General features: G+C 40.9%; 1 protein-coding gene across 6 annotated transcripts in view; it reads right to left on the reverse strand.

Annotated features, from left to right (window-relative positions):
• Positions 1-25,000, reverse strand: part of fat3a (FAT atypical cadherin 3a) — a 175,588-nt gene that overhangs the window by 117,185 nt on the left and 33,403 nt on the right. For all 6 annotated transcript variants that reach the window (XM_085184747.1, XM_085184748.1, XM_085184745.1 and 3 more), the window contains exon 2: positions 11,365-14,698. In XM_085184747.1, coding sequence (XP_085040873.1) covers positions 11,365-14,671 — 3,307 coding nt within the window. In that variant the 5' untranslated portion in view covers positions 14,672-14,698. The remainder of the gene's footprint in view (positions 1-11,364; positions 14,699-25,000) is intronic.

A 25,000-nucleotide genomic window follows, 5' to 3' on the forward strand; every position in this document is an offset into this window, starting at 1 on the left:
GTGCACTTTAAGCACAAGCACTTTTTTCAGTAACTTATCTTTCTTGTAGAAAGGTGCTCCAAATAAAGAACTTTGTGTTGACAAGATTGTTAGTAATCATTTGCAAATTAATGTTGTCTGTATGGACAGCAACTTTCCCCTCAAAAAAGTGCACATGTAAAACTGATGTTAAGTGATGCGGTTGAAAGATTTGGGTGCACCTAACTTTTGTGCTGGTGCACCTAAGAAAAAAAAAGTTAGGCACACCAGTGCAAAAAGTTAGTCTAGAGCCCTGCTTATGTTATATTGGAAATATGTTAAGTTCTTGTGTTGTCATTATTAGTTAGGATTTAGCTGAGTTTTAGTCTAGTTTATATTTCACCTATGTCTCCGTGTTTATGAGTCTTTTCCTGTTTGTCATGTGTCATCTCCTCATCTATGTAGGGTCCCCTTGTGTCTTTCTCATCTGTGTCCCTCGCCCTCTCTCTATCTCTTGTGTCAAGCTTGCGTCTCCCAATTCAAGTCTCTCCATGTTTCTTGTTTTATTTTGAAAGTTTTGTTTCCATGTTCGCTGTGTTTGTTTTTTGTTTTTGTTTTTTTGCCTGTCCTGTTTGGATCTTTAGCCATTAGAATTGTTGTCTGAAGGCCAAGAAAGATGCCAAGTGGATTTACAAGTGGATTTACAAGTGGATCATCGTGGCCTTGTCATATTGGTCCATTTGATTGACCTTTATTATAATTATGTATTTATTTGATTTGATTTTCAGTTGTTACAGACGGGACAGACATGACTAGGGGATAGGACAGGGAGAAAGAATGAAAGAAAGAGAGGGAGAGAAAGAAAAATACAGGGGAGAAGAGATGGTGAGAAAGGGGGGAAGAAAAAAAAAACAGAAGAGAAAACAAACAAAAAAGAGCAAATTAGGCTTTCTTGTCAAAGGTAATTTTTCCAAAACAAAAAAGATTTTTTAAAAAGCGGATGGCTGCACTGTCCACAACAGGAGATTGACGCATAATGCATCTGTGAGAAAAACAAGATAATAAGGCAGAAACTAGTGATTTATGATGGAAAGCTACTCTTGAAACAGACTTGGAAATGCAGTTTTCCAGCAGAGGTAAGACAGAATTCCAGCAGAGGTAAGACAGAATTCATGATAATGTCTCTCAAAAGTGAAGCATAATTTAGGTCTTCTTTTGGACTGGTAAATGGTAAATGGACTGATTCTTATATAGCGCTTTTCTACTCTCCCGGAGTACTCAAAGCGCTCTATACAACATGCCACATTCACCCAGTCACACCCATTCTCACAAGCACTTTATCTATACTTAGTGCTTTTTCTAACTACATTCACACACATTCATACTCCGATGGATGCATCGGAGAGCAACTTGGGGTTAGTATCTTGCCCAAGGATACTTGACATGCAGACTGGAGGAGCCTGGGATCGAACCTCCAACCTTCCGATCAGTAGGTGACCTGCTCTACCTCCTGAGCTACAGCCACCCCTGTTGGTTCGCTGTTGGTTCAGCAATTTTAGTTGAAGCGTGATGAAACTATCAGGTTTAAAATCTGTGAGATCTGTGCTTTCATCAGAGGCATTGTTTTTCCATGTGAAAGGTGCTATACAAATAAAATTTTACTTACTTACTTTTACTTTAATATTTCATATAAAGCCTTTGTTAGCGATGACAGCTTCAAAATGCCTCCTGAGTAGAAAAAAGTGAGTTGCATGCATTGATCAGGTCTGAAAAACAGCTCCACACCATGATATTCCCACCTCCAGACTTCACTGTTGGCATGGTATTTTTAGGGTGACATTTGACCACTAAACATAGTGTGTGTTATGGCATTCAAAGAGTTCGGTTTGGTCTCATCTGACCAGACTATATTCTGCTGTTGTTCAGCAACCTTTAAACACACTCCAACATGCTTGTCAGCAATGGAGTCTTGCGTTGTGAGCATGCATACAGGTCATGGTAGTGGACTTATTGTTTTCTTTGAAACAATTGTGCCTGCTGATTCCAGGTCTTTCTTTTTTTTGACAACTTTATTTATAATTTTCCAGTTTAACAAAAGTACAGAAAAATATAACTGGAGTTGCGATTACAAACATTGCCATTGTGAAACAGGTTGCGCAACACAGTGGCAAACCAGTTGGATGCAGAAAAATGTATAATCTATGCACACAAACAAGAAATACTACCATGTGAACAGGGTAGAAAACAAAAATAAAATAAAATAAATAAATAAAAGGGGGGGCTGCATTGTGTGCAGTTCTTGTTGGCTTGCTACAGAGAGTAGGTGGCTATAAAGAAGAAAAAAAACCCCACAGATAAAAAGCAGTATTACATCATACTTCAGTAAATGACAACTTCTCCTCATATTCAATAAAGGATGACCAGAATTTGTAGTATTTACTTTGAGACCCTCTCAAACTGTATCTCAAATGCTTTATCTGCAAGCACTTCATTACCTCTCTCACACAATGAACAAACACTGGTGGACCTGAATCCTTCCATTTAAGAAGAATTAGCCTGCGTGCCAGGAGAGTTGAGAAAGCCACTGCATTCATTTGATAAGAAGTTATACCGTGTTGGTTTGGGAGGACGCCAAAGACTGCTGTCATCAGATTTTTTAAAGCTCCTTTTTTACTTTTACGTAAGGATGAGGAATACAGAGTTCGTCACGCAACGTCAAAGGTATGTGCCTCTTTTCACGTCACGCTGTGCGCCACGTTATTGTTTACATGAAATGAATTGCAGAATGGCAGATAGAGACAAAATACTGTTACTGTTAATCTTACCATCTTCAGGTTTTACACGCTTACATACACACACGCAGTTACTGTCCCTCCATTTACAAAGGCAGAGGCGTCACGGTGTGATTATTTTACATGTAGTTGATTTTTTCCTGTGTAATAATATTCATCATTGCTATCAATACATTTTTCAAAAAATGCCTCTCTGTGCAAAATGGGTTCAGAAACATAAACAACTGTGGGATACTGTTTGTCTGTGATTTGAACCAGGGGAACAAATCGTGGCAGGATCAGCCTGATGTTATTTGTATCCTGCTGTAACTTTAGTGTATAAAGAGCTAACATCTACAAAATGTCAGGAGTAGTTAGTCATTACAAGAAGTGTTTGTGAACTAAAAATCAAGAATGTGGGATACTGTTTGTCCAGGATCTGGAGAGCCCAGTGCATGCTCCCGACGCTGTGAAAGCCAATTCTGCAGGGTATTGATATTGAAATATGACCGACGGTTCACTATAAACTGTCTTGTCCTCGTGTATAATAGAAGGTGCTACCTTCTCAATACAAAGTGCAAGAGCATTTGTGAGGATCTTAAAATCCACACTCAGTAGACTAATGGGGCGATAGGATCCACATTTTTGAGGACCCTTGTCTTTTTTCAGTATTACAGAGATTGTGGCTTGGGACAGAGTTTGTGGCAACTTGCTTGTTGCCTGAATTTCTGAAAAAACCTCAGAAAGTAAAGAGACTAACTTGCTGGCGAAGTGTTTATAGAAATCCCATGAGAAGCCATCTGGGCAAGGTGCCTTGCTATTTTGCAAAGAATTAACTGCCTGCCATATTTCCGCAGTGGTAATAGGTAGATTTCCAGTAGCTCACATTGGTCTGGGTCAGGGGTCAGCAACCTTTAACACCCAAAGAGCCACTTGGATCCGGTTTCCATGCAAAAGAAAACACTGGGGGCCGCAAATACTTTTTGACATCTAAAATGAAGATAACACTGTATATATTGTTTTTTCTACCTTTATGCTTTGTGTGAACAACTAAAGTAAGTAAGTAAAGTTTATTTATTAAGCGCTTTTCACACACAGGCATTCACAAAGCGCTGTACACAAATATTAAAATAAACAATACAATCAATAGACATTATACACAATGTAAAAGATCAAATGTAAATAATGTAAAGAATATAAAATACGTAGATCAACAAAAGGCTTGTTTGAACATAAAAGTTTTTAACTGCTTTTTAAAAGAATCCACAGAGCAACTAAAGTGTATTGCTTATGAAATCCATGAAGTGCTACAGAGAAAATTACATTTTATTTATGTAATTAACACATTTTGAACTCTTAAAGAAATATAACAAAAGGAAAGACACCCAGCTGAACTAAAATGATCCAGCAAACAAAAACTGTTGTGAGCCACCACCCTTATATCGCCTTTGGAGCCTTGATCTGACTTTTAAAAAAATAACTGGAAAAAAAGCACTATGCTGCTAAAAAAAAAAAATAGATATTTGCAAAATTCTGCCTAAATATGTATTTTACCTGGTTAATGTGTGTGGCGGGGCGTGGTCTGCAGTGCCGCTGCAGGAGAGGCGGACGCACCTGAGCGGCACTGCAGACCACGCCTCGCCGCCTTAAAGTCTGTGCTCTCTCTGCTGTTGTGTAGTCGGGCTGTGAGCTGAAAAGCTACAGCTGGCTGTATGCATACAGCAACCGTGTGTGAAAAGTGGTCAATAAAGAGATGCTGAAAAGCAGCGGGTCTGCCGTGGTATGTTTACAATGGAATTTCTACTCCTGAACCTCTGCGCATATCCCAAATGCGCACAGCGTCTGCAAATCGGGGCTGTACGAAGTCACTTTTATCTTTACGCAGGACTGTAAGCTGTCATCTGTGAGGCGTGAGCGGTGTTTGATTTTAACATAGTTTATGGTGGAGAATAGCTGCTGACATAATGTGGATCCGAAGATCCATAACTGGCCTACCTTGGGTTGAAAGTCTCGATAAATGCACGGCGTTTCAGCGGGTACACCGGCTTCCGTGAGTGTGATGCTTATTATGAAAAATAATAAAATATAATTTTATTTTTATATTTCAATATCACAATAATCTTCCAATTTAGAACTACAAGTTAAAAAAAGAAAGAACTAAACACAAATAAAATACACTTCAGCTAAATACTTCTAATTTATTTTCCCAAACTACCCGGAGCCGCAGTATAAGGACAAAAGAGCCGCAGGTTGCCGACCCCTGGTCTGGGTTAATAGTGGGAGTATCTATGTTCCCCAAGAAGGAGTCCAAGTCAGCCTCTGAATAATCAGTGCGGCAAGTATAGAGATCCTGATAAAATAGCTTGAAAGCAGCATTAATTCCGCCAAGGTGTGTTACCATCCGACCGGAGTCTAACTTTATGTCGGGTATAGATTGGGCTGTAGTGGACTGACGAAGCTGATGTGAAAGACATCTACCTGTTTTTTCACCATGCTCGTATATATGATGTCTTGATCTAAGTAAAAGCTTCTCAGTTTCTTTCATTGAGAGTGTGTCAAATTCAGACTGCAGCAGTACCTTCTGCTTATATAAATCAGCAGTTGGACAGATGGCATATTGTGTGTCAATGTTTGCTATAAGCTCTGTCAGTTGTCAAAGCCGTTCATTTTGTTTTTTTATTCTTATAAGACGAAAAAGAGATAATTAATTGCCCCCACAAATATGCCTTTAGCGACTCCCAAATTATAGATTTTGAAACATCTGGAGTGTTATTCCTTTCTAGAAAAAGCTTGACGTAGTATTCAATAAACTTGCAAAACTCCTCATCTGACATTAACCCTTTAAGACCTACCATAGAACCAAGTCCGCCAGAGCTTACTTTATATTTTTACATGCTGTGGAGCCATTTTTGGGAGCATTTCAAGTTGCTACACATCAATACAACCATTATAGCCCAAATTTTAATTTTAATTTTAATAAAGTGCAAGAAAGAGCAATAAACTACAAAAAATTTTAAAATTGTTTTTGTGTTTTTACATATATTTCTACTTAGAGAAATTTAAGAGGTTTATCCCTCAAAACTTTAAATACAAAAAAGTTGCAATAAATAGTTTACAACAACAGGAAATTTATTTTGAGTGTCTTCATAGTTTTATTTTTGAGATACACCAATTTTTATATTGGTGTATGTATATATTACATATATATATTGGTGTATACTACAGAAAAAATGAAAAACAATCCTATGATGCAAATTTGCAGAGAAAACAGCATGTGCATAAAAATAAACTATTTAAAGCAGTGCAATTTGAGTTCTAAGCATCCTAGAAACTATTCAGAAAAGCATAAAGTCAAACATGACTTTTAAAAACACCAGTAAAGGCTTATAAGGCCTACAAATAAAAAACTACATTTTACGCGAAAATGACGTCACTTCCGGTTTTGGGGAGGTAATGGCGGACATGCAATAGTTCGCACTGACATCTATTTCAATGTAGGAAGTGTTCCGAACAGCAAAACCCGTTTCTGGAATATTATGTTTTTGTTCCTGCAAGCGCTTTTTATGCAATTTTTGCAAAGTTTTATGTGGAAGGAAACCGTGACCTAGGACAAGCTGATGGCATAAGATGTAAGTACAACTCATCTGGTTTCATATGCCAAACAAATTATTGCGCTAGCTTACGTGGTTCCGGTTCTACTGGGATTTAAAAATAGTTACGCAAAACGGAGCGTGCCCGCTTGGACCGGCTTTAAAGGGTTAATGTTGAGTCAAATTTCCAGAACTGCTGCCTTGCGCACACATTTGGAAATGAAATATCAACCTGCACTGGTGCATGATTAGAAATTACAATTGTATGGTATTTACACATGGTGACCCTTGGGATAAGGAAATTATCCAAAAGAAAATAATCAACCCTTGAATACGAATGATGCACAGGGGAGAAGAAGGAATAGTATTTTGGGCTCAGTGATATGCAGTGGATCTGAGTGTTATGGAGCTTGCCAGTAACTATCAGAAAGCGACATCGCATTTTACATTTGAAGTGATGAAAGGAAATATTTTTCTAATGAGAATGGCAACCCCCGGCAAATTAGAGCTAACTTTGTGTCAAGGAGCGCAGATGTGTCTCCCGTAGAAAGACAATATCCGGTTTGAAAGTCGACAGATGAGTGAATATCCTTTTACGTTTTTTAAAAATTATTTAGACCATTCACATTCCGTGTAATAAATTTAGTAGAATGAGGTGTACTTGCAGCATTTTTGGTTGCATACTTAGCCATATTCACACTTGCAAAACAATCATGACAAGCAAGCCGCACAATAATTTGAGATAAGTATACACACAAAACTGCAGCCAACAAGAGGAAAAGAAAAGTAAAAGTAAAAACCCAGAGTAACTACAAACATAACTCCCACAAACCGGGAGCAAGCTACACCCTCCCCCCCAAAAGAGCTTATATCCAACATGTCTCTTCACTCTCTAAAACAGAAGTTGCCCCTAACAGGGAACGCCAGCTATAACATAATGTTTAGATATCTGGCAGATTGGAAAGGCACACGTGACTTCTCTTGGTCGTTAACTTTGCTCAATGATAAACAATTATATGAAGACCTTGTTGGGAAGCATTCATGTAACAAAGTGTTTTGCAGGTTACCTCTGTGGTGGCCATCTTGTTTTCCCAGTAAAGAGGAAGCCTGCCTCAATTGCAGCTCTTTTATAGGCCAGTCTGTATTAAGAAGGCGTGTCTTTAGAGTATTTAAAGGGAGCAGGAAATGGATTGGGAGCCATTTTGAGAAGTTGTTGTCTGCATGTGCATGATGTTGGCAAGAGACAATAAAACAATTACTTAAGATAGAGTGAAGTCTGATGTTTCCTTCACCGCCCCTCACTGCGTAACAGACCTATTAAATTATAAAAGCAGCAAAAGTACAAACCTCTACCTAAAGTGCAGTCAGAGTCAAAGAGCAATTGAGGTAGCACAGTCTACTCAACCCGTATCTTGACTCACACAGCCAAGATGTGATTCTTGACGTAGTCTTTAACTGCAGCTGGATTGGTGAATATTGGTGAAGAGGAGAAGAAATCCTTAACTTCGCTGGGTACAGCATCCTGAATCTCACACCCCGACATCAGCACAGTAGATCTTTAGCTTCTTTAAAGGCCCCCGTCTCTTCGCAACTGCAGATGGCAGGTTCGGGATAATTAAGATTTTGTCTTTATTATGGGTCAGGGGACTGTTTAGCGCGGCCCTCCGAAGCACCTCCTCCTTTTTTTGAAAGTAGTGAAATTTGACAATAAGTGGCCTGGGTCTCTCGCAGGGACGGGCTGTAGGCTGCAATATGCCCAATCCAGTGTCGGAGCGGTATCCAGGCCCAAAACCTCCTTTAGTAGCTGGGCCACAGAGTTGACAGGGCACGTCCCAGTCTCAAAGTGCTCCCTCACGCCAAGTATTCGAATGTTGCATCTGCGCTGTCTCCCCTCAAGGTCTTTGGTCTTGTTCAAAAGAGCTGAAACAATTTCTTTCAGATCGTTAACTTGCTTCTCCAAGTCCACACTCAGTTTGCACTTCATCTATTTGGTCAGAAACATTGCTGCGAAGCGAATCGATCAGGTCATTGAGAGCTCAGCACTTGGTCTAAACTTTTGCTTCCAGCATAGAAATTTTGGCAACTACGTTTTTCTCCGAGCTAGCTATGGCAGCCATTAGCGCCATAGGATTGAATCAGTGGCCTTGGCTCCATCAGTCTTTCTGGTATTTTTAGACCCTGACATTGTTGCAAAGTTCTCAGCTGACGACAGATAACATGTTAGTGCCGAATGTCACAGAATTTGTATGAAAAAAAAAAAAATAGCATATCCCCGCAGAGCAACTCAGCCACGCGTCTTTACATGTCACTGCTCCTACGTCACCCCCCTGATTCCAGGTCTTTCTGTAGCTCTCCACAAGTGGTTATTGGTTCTTTGACAACTCTCATACAAAACACAGGCATTATCATTCTGTGTACACAAAAAGGTAGAGGGTGGTTAAGAATGACAGAGCTAAGATCCTTTGGGATGTCCACGCTAAACTCAATGGTGTCAGTTAATTAAAATATAGAGCAGAGAACTGGCAAATTATAGTATAAGTACATTTTTAGTGTGAAATAACATGACTTTTAACTTTATGAATTGTTCATAAATCTACCTATTACCAATGTAAACTTTTGTTATCTTTTTAGGCTCAATCACATTCACCAGTTTAACTTCAAATGTACACTTGTTAAAGCCACACAAGCTATTAATTTGTCACAAATAAAGTATAGAGAGTAAATCGACTTAAAACTTTTAACACAAATTTTCTAAAACTGACCCATTCAGAGTTGATATCAAAGCACCAGGGTGCTGTCATTTTAAATGCTTGTGCACAGCAGTAGTGATGCCATGGAAGCAAAGCTCCACTTTGCACAGTCTGCATTTAACTTTGTTTTCTTTGAAATGCTTTCAGAATTTGTAAAATATCCCTTTCCATTTTCTTCCGCCCTCTTGTTTTGCCATTCACACTATGATCTTCGAGTATTGAGTGCAGCCTTGGCAGACAATAGAGGTGATCCGTTTAGCAATAGATATACAGCTCGATCTCCTCTGTATCGCATTCAAATTACATCACAGGACTTTTGGGCCACGTTGCTATAAACCCACCTACATTGAGGTTGTACGTAATTTTAATCAGAGTCAGAATCACAATCAGCATAGTTTGTTAACCCCTAAGGAAATTATGTGGAAATTAAAGGAAAATGACAAATCTCAGTAGAGTCAAATCAAGTCGAGCAGAATGGAAAAGAGGTATATCTATCAAAAGTGGTCCAAGGAAGGAACAGGCTCGTTCACCAGGCTGGCCAAGGTTCATTCACATTGTTACATGTGGGGAGTAAACGCTGTAGTCTAGTCCAACAGCTTGAACTACTCACACCTTGCCTCAGGTGACCTCAATAGGTCTTATGATGGCTTGTAACAAGGCTTGTAACAAGGACTCAGTGGTTTCACACTTGAACTCTCAGTAATGGTAATGACCCACACCTTATTCACACCTTGGCTCATGTGATGAATCACACGATCAATAGTTGCAGATTTCTGTCAGAATCTGCAGATTATACAGTACAAATAAAATGTTCACGTTTCTCCAACGTTGTCTTCCCAACAGTTTCACTGACATCTACACAGGATGGCCAGGAAGCGTTCGCGATGTCTTCTCAGGCGCTGATAATTGCCGTGTCTTGTGTCGGTGACGTAAAAGACGGATTTAATGCGACATGACCGTTCAAACAGCAGTCGCTTTCTAAAACATCGAATATGTATCAGATTCAGTACCACATACGAAAGTGACCCAGATCGGATTTGAAAATAACGGATTTGCGCCGTTCACACTGTCATACCATGATCGGATATGGGTCGCATATGGTCAAAAAAGTCTGATTTGATGCGCTTTCGCCTGCAGTGTGAACGTAGCCTTAGACTACTTTGGCATGCAGACTCCAGCAGCCAGGGATCAGACCAGGGACCCTAACCCTGCTCCACCATCTACCCGAATACAGAGGCAAAAAGCTCCTGGAAATTGGTAACTTTTTGCCCTGCTAATTGCTCTGCAACCAAAGCCTACTCTCAGACTTCAGATCCATGGAGCACACAGATGCTTCAAAGGCTTCAGTTAGCTCCACTCTCCAGCAAATGCAGATAGATAGTAATTCCATGTTATGGTGTAGATTGTAGATTGTTTCTGTGATGGTCACAGTAGGTATTGTCTATAATGCTACATTTACTTCCTTCATTTAGTACCCTTCAGAGGATACTTAACATAGTCTTGGTAGTTGGCCACTTAGCCAGATTAGCCATGATCCTATCGCTTAGGTCAGCTCCTCTCACACTCAATACAGTCAACACATCACATCTGTTGCTCTTGGGGCTTGGTACCCAATATTAAAAGACCGGGATGATGATATCTCCCCCTGACCTGACATCCTGGCTCTCCCTTTGTGTTGTACCTCGTCAATCTCCTTCTAGATGTTGGAGCACTGAGCTACTAGTTGTTTCTGTATTAGTCCAGATGTTCAGTGTCAAATACTCCATAGGTCTCAGATCGTCTTCATGTAACCACTTCCATTGGAGTTACATGTGTAGTATCATTCCAACAGTGCCCTATTCTCATTATGTTCTTTTATGCCTTTTTGATCCAGTAGTCCATTTTTTGTCATTGTGTCCTGGTCCGGCTATCTTTTATTGCACAATATCTTCATACTCCATGTTCCATATTCATTACTTCTAGCGGGGACTATTTTAATTAATTATTATCAGGGTGTTCTAAAAGCTGCAGTTAAGAGTATTAGCAATAATGCGAAAATAACTAAACAGCCAATTTGTGCAGATTTTATATCTGAAAAAGCACAGCAGGTTACTGTGTTACCCAACTTACGCTGTATTGACTTCTTTGTTTATTTTAGTTAAAACAATACACTTCAGTAACAAGAACATTACAACACTAGACAATTTTATACAACCATATAGTGTTTTAAAACCATAATTCAAACTGTTATGCAATAATTCTCATTTGCCATGACTAAAAGCATGACACGCAATATAATTTTCAAAGAAAACTCACCTGTCTCTTCATCTATGGCAAATCTTCCAAGCCCACTCCCATCTCGAATGGAGTACTGAACTTCTCCATCTCTGCCAGCATCATCATCATTAGCTGTGACCTGGAGTAGAGTGGTTCCAAACCGGGCATTTTCTTTAACTAATCCAGTCAAAGCAAATTCAGAAAAGTATGGGGCATAGAGGTTTTCATTCACATCTACAACCTCCACCTCCACAAAGGTAACAGAAAGAAGAGAAACAGGCCTTCCTTTGTCTTTGGCCTTTACAGTAAGGTTGTAGAACTGCTGTGTCTCATAGTCCAGCTCCTTTGTGAGTCGAATAACTCCATTTGCCCTGTCTACTTCAAACCATCCATTATAATCACTGGCTAGGGAGTACCGAACCTGGCCTCCCAACCCCAAATCTGGATCCAGAGTTTCTAACCAGGCTACAACTGTTCCTACTGGGAGATCCTCCAGAACCCTGGTTCTGTACACAGCAGGGATAAACAGTGGAGGACAGTCATTTACATCCTCCAAAATGATTTTCAGTGTGGTCACAGAAAACTTCTGGCTTCCTTTCTCCGCTTTGTCCCGAGCCTCAATTTTTAGGTTAAACATAGAGACAAACTCCCTGTCTAGTTGGCCAGCAACATATAATATCCCACTAGTGGAATTGATACCAAACTGAGTGGTGCTTGTCAAAAGAGAGTATACAATCTCGCCATTGGGCCCAAGATCTTTGTCAATGGCCTCAACCTGGATGACGTCAGTACCTATGGCTAGGTTTTCAGGTATGACAATTCTAAAGCCTCCTTCTTGCAAAAATTGGGGTGCATTATCATTTGCATCTTCTATATAGACAGTAAGCAACCGCCAGGAACTTTTCTGTGGAAGGCCAAGGTCATAGAGAGTTAAGTTGAGGAGATAGCGATCTCTTTTTTCTCTGTCCATGTGTAGGAACACACTGATAAGACCAGTCTGTATGTCAATGGTAAAACAGTTATCAATATTTCCATCTGAAATAGTGTATAGAATTTGACCATTGAAACCTGTGTCCCCATCATAGGCATTCACATTGAAAACACTTGAGCCTACCTTAAGGTCTTCCTGCACAGTAATATCTGTGGGAAATGTTTTGTCAAACTGGGGTGTCTGCCGATTCACAGAAAAAAGGTCAATAAAACCTTCCTCAATTTTAGGTTTATTGCTAGCTTTGGACTTTTTCAGTAACTTTTCAGCTAATTTTTGAGCCACATTTGTTTCTTTACATGTGAAATGTTTGGAAGAAGATTTTCCATAAACAACTGAGATATTGACAAACATAGGATCCGAAAAGCTCTCACCATCAGTGGCAGTTATTTTTAAACTAAATAAACCACTCTTTGGATGGGCTCTTGAGAGAGAATGCTGCAGTGCAAGAACCCCTGAATCTGGGTTGAGGTCAAAGTACCCCTGTTCGTTACCTGAAATGATCTTATATTTCACTAACTCTAATTCATCTATATCAATTGCAGACATTGTAGTAATAACTTCATTTACTGGAAAATCCTCAGGAATAATCCCCTGGCATGCTACCTTCTCAAACAATGGCTGATTATCATTTATATTTTCTAGATGGATTGTTACATTGACTTCACTTTCTCGTCTGTAAGGAGACCCCCAGTCAGATGCTCTGACTATGAACATAAAGCTTTCTGATGAGGATTCAAAATCCAGCTCTTCAGTAGTGCTTATAACACCAGAAAACTGATTGATTTTAAAGGGTAATGGCTGAAGACTGGAAATGCTGTAAGTTATGTATCCATTTTCACTTTTATCTTTATCAACTGCAGAAATTGTTAATAAACTGGTTGCAATTGGAACACTTTCATTAACAAAAACCTCATAAGAGGACTGAGCAAATGTTGGTGTGTGATCATTGGCATCCTCAACAGTTACCCTCACTTTAACTTTGAGATTACTATCCATTTCCATTACTTCAAGATTAAAGACATCCTGGAACACCTGAGTGAACCAGCGAGCAGTAGAGATTACACCCGTTAGGGTATTCATTTGAAAAAAGGATGAATCCGCAGAGGTTGTTAAGATATATTCTGCATCATCAGGTTCTGGTGTGATTTTAACAGCCACTACAAGTGTACCTGGAGGTGAAATTTCATTTAAACTGACATCATACAACTCTTGCATAAATTTAGCATCTGAATTTTGATGTTTTTCGACCTTGATTTGGATGACTTCAACAGCAGATAACTTCTGCGGGGTGCCCCTGTCTTTAGCCTGCAAGCTAAGATTGCAGCCATAAGGGTATGTTTGACTTATTGACTCAAAGGCTTTAATAGCAAACTCTCCTTCTTTAGTTCTGTCAACAAAAAACTGCTCTGAGGGATCTCCTCCTACAATGACCAAGGAATCTATTTCTCCATTTAAGCCTTCATCTTGGTCCTCAACAGTAACCACTGCATACACAAGATTTTTATCCAGCCATGAGGGGCTGTGGGTGAGGACATTCATGACTGGAGCATGTTCATTTAAACGCTCTACATGGACAAAAAGTTTGGCTGTGCTGCTGATACCATTATTTCCATAAAGCTTCATGCCACGGTCCACCGCTAGAATTTCTAAGTCATAACGGTTCTGCTCATCGACATTAAGCCTTCCACTGAGAGTAACCACTCCACTAGTTGGGTGTACAGCAAACAGTTCAGTTTTTTCCTTGAAAAAATAGTAAAACTCTCCATTGGAACCGATATCCGCATCTGTGGCAGTAACTTGTGCTATACTAGTTCTGAGAGGGGTGCTCTCTGCTATGGTGACGGAGTATGTGGTAGGAGAGAACAAGGGCCGGAGGTCATTCATATCCAAAACCTGAATACTGACTTTAGTCCAGGTCTCAAGAAGAGCCTCTCCCTTGACAGAAGCTTTCACTGTCAATACATAATTATCCTGAATCTCTCGGTTCAATATGGCGGCATTACCACCTTTAGTCCTTATGCGTAAGAAACAGAAGTCTCCGAGTACATACTCCTCTGCCTTGAAAAAACCGTCATCGTCACCTGAGGTGATTCTGTAGCGGATCTCCCAGGAGTGCTGGGCGAGGTGGATGCCCATTTTAATTTTACTGTTGGCATAGGTGCGTGCTGCTGAGTTTTCATAAATTGTGGCATGGTAGACAGGCTGAGTGAAGCTGAAGTGAGATTCATCTTGAGGAGCCCCATGGGTGTTCTGACCGTTGCAGAGTGGTGACTTCAAGAATACCAACAGCAGCAGCAAGGCCAGGCGGAGATGAGGGGCTCGAATGCCTTCCCACTGGCTCATATTCATATCCATTCCATCATAACTCCATGCTGAAGCAGTCTAGAAAAAGAAAGGCAGAGACATAGAGAGAAATGTCAGCAACAGGAGGGGGGATTCTTTTCATTCACAGTCTCTGCTAATTAACCATAGTTAATAGCCATAGTTAACCATTAGAGGAGTAGAGATGGTGAAAGAGATGACCCAGCTGAGTGCAGTTACTTGGCAGCCATAATGAAACTTACATCATCCTTGTGCAGTATGTGGATACCGACAATCAACTGCTACTTTTAGAGAAAAAAAAAGCTGTGGTTGTTTGTCAAGGAACAAAACAATTATATGGTTAGGAAGAATTGTATCATCATCAACATACTATAGAACATAACTGCAGAGACAAATTGCTACTATACTTTGACCCTATCATAACCCATTTTCTAAATTACTTGAAAATTGCAGTACTATATTTCAAAACCATGTAATATCACCAAAAGTAAGCCAGATGTGGTTTCAAATGCAAAGAAGCTACTTTTTTCAATGTGTTCTCTCTTTTATTAAAAAAGAAAATACTGTGTTCTGTAAGTAAGCAGCCACAAGTATGTGCCAATCTGCACTTTTGGCCTGAAACCTGTTCCAGTAAAAGCCATGCTGTAGCTGTAAGACTACCACAATAGTCTGCATTTTGGTGACTAAGCACTTTCTCCACAAGGGATAAAGAGATGGAGTGGGAAAGGCAGATGGTTTCCGAGTCTTCTGAAAGAGTATTTACTTTCTGTTGAAAGTAAACCTTGGCAACAGTGCCCCCAAATTGAAACAATACAAATTGAAACCTGAGCGTGCATTTAAATAAAATTCAGTAGGCATTCGTGAGTGAAAAATGTGACGATAATCCTAAGAGAAATGCAGAAAATATCACTTTTTCTTCTTTTTCTCTGACATTATTAAACTGTCAACTGAGGCACACTAATTATGCCTCAGTACTGAAATAACCCTTCCAATCGGTTTTTGTTCACTTTTGGCAGAGTCACTACGTATCTTAGCTAATACAGTAATAATACATACAAATGGTTGTTTTTCCCTATTTGTACTTGGAGTAGAAACAATTTAAGGGATTCTGTCATTGCAACATCTGAAATACTATTACCATTAATTTTATTTATATAGTACCAGTTCACAATTTTAGGTTTATTGCTGTCTTTCCTGAAAGGCATGGTTCTGCCAAAATTTATAGCAGACAGCTGCCGCTAGCAAAATGAGCAATGGCAAATGACAAAGCAGTGGAAGCTGAAAAATTGCTAGAAGTGTAGCTAACAGAGGTATAACGGACTGAAAAAAGATGAGTGAAGAAGAAACGCTCATTCTGCATTTATTGATTAGTTATTATTAATCGCTGGCTATCTTTTACAGCCTGTTTTTGTCCTGTCTTCCAGCCTGGTTTATCTGGACGTTTTTTCTGTTAGAAGGAAGAAACCTTGCCACTGTCACCAAAATACTTGCTCATGATTGTTAGGGTTTTCTCTGTTTTCTTTGTATTACTGTAATGTCTTTACCTTACAACATAAAGCACCTTGATGCACACAGTTATATCATAAATTAACTGTGATGTATCACATCTTTGGAAAGCTGAGTACAATTTCTCTAGCCACACCCAGGCCTGATTACTGCCACACCTGTTCTCAATCAAGGAATACCGATCCAAGAAATTCATGAACAAATGAGAAACAAAATAATTGAGATCTCTCAGTGTGGAAAATGTTATAAAGCCATTTCTAAAGCTGAGGGACTCCAGCAGACCACAGTGAGAGCTATTATCCACAAATGGTGAAAACACAGAACAGTGGTGAAACTTCCCAGGAGTGGCCAGCCAACCAAATTTACCCCAAGAGCGCAGCTCCTGGGGTACTTTTGGTCCAAGAGGTCACAAAAGACCACAGAACAACAACCAAAGAACTGCAGGCCTCACCTGCCTTAGTGTTCATGATTCCACCATAAGAAAGAGACTGGGCAAAAATGACATGCATGGCATGCGTTCCAAGACGAAAACCACTGCTGAACAAAAAGAACATAGAGGCTCCTCTCAGTTTTGCCAGAAAACATCTTGATGAACTCCTAATGTCTTTTGGGAAAATACTATGTGGACTGATAAGACAAAAGTTGAACTTTTTAGAAGGTGTGTGTTCCATAATATCTGGCGTCAAATAACACAGCTCTCAGAAAGCGATCATTATTTCAACAGTAAAATACATGTGATGGTCCGGGGCCGTTTTGCTGCCTCAGGACCTAGACGACTTGCTGTGGTAAATAGTACCATGAATTCTGCTGTCTATCAAAACATCCTGAAAGAGAATGTCTGCCCATCTGTTTATGACCCCAAGCTGAAGCACAATTGGGTTCTGCAGAAGAACAACAATCCAAAACACACCAGCAAGTACACCTCTGAATGGATTAAGAGAAACAAAACAAAAACTTTGCAGTAGCCTAGTCAAAGTCCTGACCTGAATCCAACTGAGATGCCCTGGCATGACCTTAAAAAGACAGTTCATGCTTAAAAAACCCTCCAATGTAGCTGGGTGCAGCTCCTTTGCAGAGTGAGCTGCAGATGGGCAGTTGGAGCACGAGCTCTGTAGCAAAGGTTTAACCCTTGCATGTTACGAGTTCTGTATTCTGATAATTATAATATATACTATATTATGCCTATATTAATTCAAATGCTGCAAATATCCCTCTGTAAGAATTGGGCACCTCAACATGCCAGTTTTGTCTAATTTAAAGAAGTAAGAAAAAACTTTAGTACCTTTTCTCATTCAACAGTACACAACATTAAGCATTAAGCTTAATATTAGACTCCGTCTGCTGAAAAATGTAAACAGTTGACAGTTCTGAGCTGTATTTGATATTATTTTGTCATTGTTGGACAGATGTGGTTTCTGAGGATATACAAGTTTCAAAATGATAATTATTCATCAAACTTTCCATCTCTTCAGATCTTCTTATAAACACTGTAAACAATGTGAGCTTAAAATAATTTTTCATCATTCTGCTGCATAATTGCTATGTTGTTACTATACCAGCAAATCCCACAAGCTTGTGTCAGCTAAATGTCTGCCACACACACCACATCAGCCACACAGAAAAATAGCATCATTCTTGAGAGAAGTCTCACTTACTGTCAGCTCTAAACACCCTGTCATTAGCTTTTTATTACAGGCTAATTAGCCTTGAAATACATGGCAAACGGCAACCAGCAACTTCTACTGGAAAGACAGCTAATGTTGCTTTGTCTGACCTTGCTAATACACAGCTATAGGTTAACATGTAACTCAGAGAAACAGTCCTGCTGGCAAGCCTGCTGGTCATAAAACCTTTATGCATCTATAGAAAGATGTTATCAGCATGTAAAGTTAAGCGCACATATGCATGGACACAGGCACATATGCATGGACACAGGCACATATGCATACATACTCTCGGTGAAAAGCTGACTGAGGCAACAAGGTAATGTGAAGCAGCAAACAGAATAGTTTTTTTCTTTACCATACAAACAAGTATCTATGCGGTAGAGATCAGAAATAAAAGGTTTCTTCCTTCATGAGTTGACCAGAAATACTCCTCCCCGGGTCTAGGAATTATCAGCCACTCAACATTCACCAGGGCTGCAGACCAAACTCTCTCTGCATCCAAATGTGGTGAACTTACAAGCTAAGAAGTGAAACAGGCAACATATATTGAATCGCTGTGGTTTGGAAGCATTTTGATTAGGACATTAGCCTGTACTGAAAGAAGTCAAGTCAAGTCAGCTTTATTTGTATAGCACTTTTAAAAGACACCAAGTGTTGGTAAAATAAATGAGATAAAAAGATTATAAGACATCTATATATACACACACATGCATGTGTTTATATGCTTGTATATACAAATGTTTATACAAGCATACAAACACACATGTATATATAAAAAAGGGTGAGGGTAACAGTGGTCCCAGTGGTAATCAGAGCGCTAGGTGCAGTGACTCCCAAGCTTGCCGATTGGCTCCAGCAGATCCCAGTATGCGCAATATCTATCTATCCATCTATCTATCTATACACACACACACACACACATTTGCGTGTGTATATATACAGAAGACAAAAAGCATATGAAATACAGATACAGCCACTCAAAACTGCTGCTTTCAGCTGGGAATTCTCCCTCCTTCCCTTGAGGCGTATCTACTTTCCACTAAAAACATGCTCAATAAACAAAAAAGCTTTGACTTGGATAGTTAGCTATAGATTTTTACAGTATTATTACGTTATCAGGGCTCTAGAGTGCGACCATTTTGGTCGGAAATGCGACCAAATTTTTCAATGGTGCGACTAAAAAAAAATCTTAGGTCGCACCGGTGCAACAAACTCTTCGAGTAAAAAAAAAAAAAAGACTCCGCAACTCTGAAAGTCTCCATGTGGTCAACAACAAACACACATTATGCCCCTGTCGTGGTCTAAACCAATCAGAGATAGTAAGGGGTGGGACCTCTCTGATAGGCCGTGGTCCGGTTGAAAGTGCAGGCACATAGAGGTGAGTAGCTTGAATAAAGCGATATCGATTCATTAAATCCTTTTAAATATAAATGTATTTTGCCAGAAACGCCAGATTAAAGCTCACAAAACAATTTCAACAACCACCAAACAGTAAACTAGTGCAGGTACACGGATTCTGCATAAAGAAGTAAACACAGAGTGCAGACGCATCGGAATCAGCTTTCTCTTTCTCGGGTTTCTCACCTGACAGCCTGTACACTCACTCACGCAGTCGAGGCTGGAAGCAGACAGCTCACTGATTCTGATGTGTCGGGTCCGCGCTGTGTTTACATCTTTTTTGCGCTAGATTCTGAGCTGCAGGTTTTGTCTCTCTCCAACCAAAATTCACTGAACCAGCAGCAAAAGAAGCAGCAAACTACGCTTAACATTTGATAAACATCGTCATGAATTCCCTCTGACTTTTGCTGTTTTGCTTCCACCACGATAAAAATCACACTTCATGCACAGCCCTCTCTCTCTCTCTCTGTGTACTTCAAGAACAGTTCCCCATCTCAAATCTCTGTTTTTGGCATTATTCATTCGCTTATTACCGACCAGTCTAGCGTTATTTACAGCGCTGTCAGCTGCTGTCTTTTTTTCTTTTCTTTTCTTTTTTTTTAACTTAAATGTCCTTGGACAAGAAAGCCTAATTTCTGCTGTTCAATACTGAAGAAATTTAAATGTTTTAAAATTATGGAAAATTGCAGAATATTTTTAAGGTTATCTGCTATAAAAAGTAGAGATGGACCGATCCGATATTACGTATCGGTATCGGTCCGATACTGACGTAAATTACTGGATCGGATATCGGAGAGAAAAAAGAAAATGTCATCCGATCCATTAAATATCAAAAAAGCACCTCACAAAACTTGCGACATGGCGTAACTCGGCTCATAACCGTAGCACGTCGCAGCAGTGTGCTCACGTGATAGAGCGGCTGTGTGTATTTGTAGCCTCGTTACCAATCCGGCATTAATCTCCGAGGAACTTATCCCAGAGAGAAGTAAAGCAAGTGTGTAAGTTCATCTCTGAATGTTTGTAAAGCATTCCCGCGTTAAGCTTAACAACCGATATATGGAGCGACTGCCTCTTCTCTCTCTCCCTCTCTCTCTCCTGTTGCTACTTCAATCATGAAACTGATCAATGATCAGCTGATTGGCTTTTGTGTCGCGAGTCCAGCTGAACAACAGAAGCACGTTTAAGCTTGATAAGCTGTTGTTAGAATTTATTTAATATTACTTTCTACACCAGGATCTTTTTCTACGTAGCTGACGGCTGGTAACTGTGCAGGGGCGGATCTAGCAAAGTTTAGCCAGGGGGGCCGATAGGGCATTAATAGGGAAAAGGGGGCACAAAGACATCATTTTCTTTCTTATTCTTATTTAAAATGTCTAGCTTTTAATAAATAATTATCTGAATCTTACACCTAAAGTTTTAATCTGATGTAAAATGTATAGAAGTCCATTACTGTATATAGTAACTATCAAGTCTAATATATCCTAGTAAGCTATAGTACTTTTTCCTTTGGGAACCATCTGTGCAGTCTGCAATTCTGTTGAAGAAAGATGTTGAATCTATTTAATTATTCTTGAAAAATAATTGATTTCTGTGCATTTCTTCTACACTGCATCAAATTAAAGTTGATTACGTCAATTAAGCATCATGAGGTGGAGGGTGGGTGGCTCCCTATTTTTTTTTTTTTGCTGGGAGTTTTAGAACCCTATTAGTTAGGTTGCTTACTCTTTCAAATACCAGAATAGGGAGGATGGAGTAGGTTTAAGTTCATTAGATTGATCAGTATTGCTGAACTATAAAATATTTTGGGTGCAGTGTATTTTTTGCATACAGGTATAACAGAATAGCTTTAGTGTTTTTTAGAGAGCTGAGGGGACTGATAAGGAATGGGAAGGACAGCTACAGGCAGAAGATGGAGAACCAGCTTCAGCAAAACAACGTTGGCGAAGTCTGGAGAGGCCTCAGAACCATCTCAGGCCACAAACATCAGAACTCTCTGCCTGGGAGGGATGTGAGTTGGGCAAATGAACTGAATCATTTCTTCAACAGATTTGATTCATCCATGAGGCAGTCTTCAGCATCGGCTGCAGACTCACCCACCCCCACTGCTGTTGTTCCACCTCTGACACCTCAGACACTTCACACCTCCTCTACTCACCCTGCTCACTCCTCCCCACCCCCAACAACAGCATCCAATGCACACTCAACACAAGGCTCCAGCCTGTCTCTCTCAACCACCCAGGTTAGGAGGATTAAAGCCAAGAAGGCAGCGGGCCCAGGTGGCATCAGCTCAAGGGTCGTCAGGTCCTGCGTGGACCAATTGTGTGGGGTGATGGAGCGCATCTTCAACCTGAGGTTGGGGAGAGTCCCACAGCTCTGGAAAACCTCCTGTGTTGTACCAGTGCCAAAGACATCACGCCCCAAGGACCTCAACAGCTACAGGCCGGTGGCTCTGACCCTGGAGCCGCTGGTCCTGGCTCAGCTTCGGTGCCTGGTGAGCTCATCAAACTTCAGTTTGCCTACCAGCCTGGCATTGGAGCGGATGATGCCATCATTCACCTCCTACATCGTTCCCTCTCTCACCTGGAGACCGCTGGGAGCACTGTAAGAATCATGTTCTTTGATTTCTCCAGTGCCTTCAACACCATTCTTCCCACAGTCCTGAAGGACAAGCTGGAGAACTCAGGAGTGGGCCATCACCTCACTACCTGGATTTTGGACTACCTCACCGACCGACCACAGTATGTGAGAACTCAGGGCTGTGGGTCGGACAGGGTTGTCTGCAGTACAGGGGCCCCACAGGGAACGGTTCTGGCTCCGTTCCTCTTCACCATCTACACTGCAGACCTCTCCCACATCTCCACCCAGTGCTTCCTGCAGAAGTTCTCTGATGACTCTGCAATAGTCGGCCTCATCATTGATGGGGACGACAAGGAGTACAGAGAACTGACACAAGACTTTGTGGACTGGTGCCAGCTGAACTACCTCCAGATCAACACTAATAAAACCAAGGAGCTGGTGGTAGACTTCCGCAGGCACAAACACTCTCCACTGTAACCACTGAACATCCAAGGTATGGACATTGAGGCTGTAGACAGCTACAGGTACCTTGGTGTTCATCTGAACAACAAACTGGACTGGACTCATAATTCAGACACCCTGTGCAGGAAAGGACAGAGCAGGCTGTACCTGCTGCGGAGACTCAGGTCTTTTGGAGTGAAGGGGCCACTCCTGAAGACCTTCTATGACTCCTCAGGCATCTTTTATGGTGTGGTCTGCTGGGGTGGCAACTAGGGATGGGTACCGGTATCCGGTGCCATGATGGCACCGGTTCTGACATAAACGGTAGTAACCAGACCGAAAATCAGCGCACATTTCGGTGCTTTATTTTGGTGCTTTTTTTTCCTGAGCTGTGATACACTTTCTTCTTCCTTACATTTGTATTGGCGGTTGGCAAACAACTGAAAGGTGCATTACTGCCACCAACTGGTATGGAATGATACACTTTAGATTCTAGCCAATCATTTTACGTTTCCGAGGATAGTAGGCGGGCCCAGGTACGTATGTTCTTTTAGAGCAGAGCTACAGATTAAAAATGCCCAAGGTGAAGCGGTCAAAAGTCTGGCTGTGCTTCACAGCAAAATAAGCAAACTCAGCAGCCTGCAACAAGTGCTTTAAGGTGATACTGTGATACTGTCAAAGGAGGTAACACCTCAAATCCGATGAAACACCTGGCGACGCATAGCGTTTTTTTTTTTAAAGCCGAGAAATGCGCCGTATTTGATAGCTTGCTGCAAGACCTCACACCGTGCACATCTGCTGCTTGTGGGTTGCCTGTTTTCGGACCCGGAGTTTGCAACATCCCCCAAAAAACCCGAAGAGGAGAGTCCTGGCCCCTAGCCCTGCCAGTGTAGCAGAAATGATGACGGATGATGATGGCAGCAGCAGCCGTTCTTCTCTGCGTGAGTAGCTTAATGTTGTTCGTGTGTAATTTACGTTGAGTAGGCTAACCACGTTATTACATTAATGCATGTAAGGTGAACTAGCAAACACCATCATAGTTACATGCGGCTGTCTTCTTGTTAGATGGCAGATACTCCCTTCACCCTGGCCAAAAAGGCTAAAATGACCAAAGAAAAAGTGGAAAACAGCTAAACATGAGAGGTTTTTGGACCAATTTTGTGTTTTCCATTCTTTAAGCTTAAACGTTTGAGCACCGTTTAAGCACCGGCACCGTTTCAAAAGTACCGGTTTGGCACCGGTATCGGATAAAACCTAAACGATACCCATCCCTAGTGGCAACATGTCTGCCGGGGATAGGAAGAGACTGAACAGGCTGGTCCGCAGGGCCACCTCTGTTCTAGGATGCCCTCTGGACCCAGTGGAGGTGGTGAGTGACAGGAGAATGGTGGCTAAGCTGTCATCCCTGTTGGACAACATCTCCCACCCCATGCAGGAGACTCTGACAGCACTGAGCAGCTCCTTCAGTGGCTGCGGCACCCACGATGTGGGATGGAGAGATTTCGCAGGTCTTTCCTCCCCACTGCTGTCAGACTGTACAACAAAGACTTTTGCAGCTGATCAAACATACACAAACCCACACATGTGCAATAAGACTAAGTGCAATACTCTTTTCTGACAAAGTTGTACTTTTACTCAGTTGTATATAGAATTTGCATTCTAATTTTTATGCTATTGTATATTTTATTCTATTTTATTCTACTGTCTATAGTATGTTATTTTATTCTATTCTGTACAGTTGTGTACAGTACAGGGTGGGCCATTTATATGGATACACCGTAATAAAATGGGAATGGTTGGTGATATTAAAGTCCTGTTTGTGGCACATTAGTATATGTAAGGGGGCAAACTCCTCAAGATGGGTGGTGACCATGGTGGCCATTTAGAAGTCGGCCATCTTGGATAGAACTTTTTTCAATAGGAAGAGGGCCATGTGACACAAATTGGTAATGTCACAAGAAAAACAATGGTGTGCTTGGTTTCAACGTAACTCTATTCTTTCATGAGTTATTTACAAGTTTCTCTTTGTTCACAGCCATTGACATGTTGAAGAGGTTAACACGTGAGGAGGGGATCGAAATTGTGTTGATATCTGGTGAACGCAGTAACCGGTCATTGCAGCAGATTTCAATGCAAGACACCCTACGAGACCACCCATCTCCCATGCTACAGTTAGCAAACTGCTTGCTAAGTTTCGTGAAACTGGTTCATTGTTGGATTTGCCAAAATGTGGACGCAAGAAAACTGTCACTAATGAAGAAACATCAGTGGCTGCCCTAGCTTCATTCAGCAAGAGCCCACAGCGTAGCACTCGCTGCATGTCACTGGAGAGTGGCATTAGTCGAACATCCCTTCGGCGGATATTAGCTATTCACAAATGGCACCCTTACAAACTCCAGCTACAGCAGCAGGATGACCCAGATCAGCGTACAGAATTTGCAGAATGGGCAAAACAAAAATTGGAAGAGGACCCTCAGTTCACGCAGAAGATTTTGTTCAGTGATGAGGCAAACTTTTATGTGAATGGTGAAGTTAACAAACAGAACCACCGCTACTGGTCTGACACTAACCCACATTGGATGGATCCCTCCAAGACTGTTGGAACAACAAAAGTGATGGTTTGGTGTGGTATATGGGGTACAATGATAGTGGGTCCATTCTTCATCAATGGAAACCTCAAGGCCACTGGATATTTGAAATTGCTACATGATGATGTGTTTCCCTCTTTATGCACTGAAGCTGGCACGTTCCCTGAGGTTTTCCAGCAAGATGG

Source organism: Neolamprologus multifasciatus, chromosome 14, assembly GCF_963576455.1.
Source record: "Neolamprologus multifasciatus chromosome 14, fNeoMul1.2, whole genome shotgun sequence".
In the NCBI taxonomy this organism is placed as follows: Eukaryota; Metazoa; Chordata; class Actinopteri; order Cichliformes; family Cichlidae; genus Neolamprologus; species Neolamprologus multifasciatus.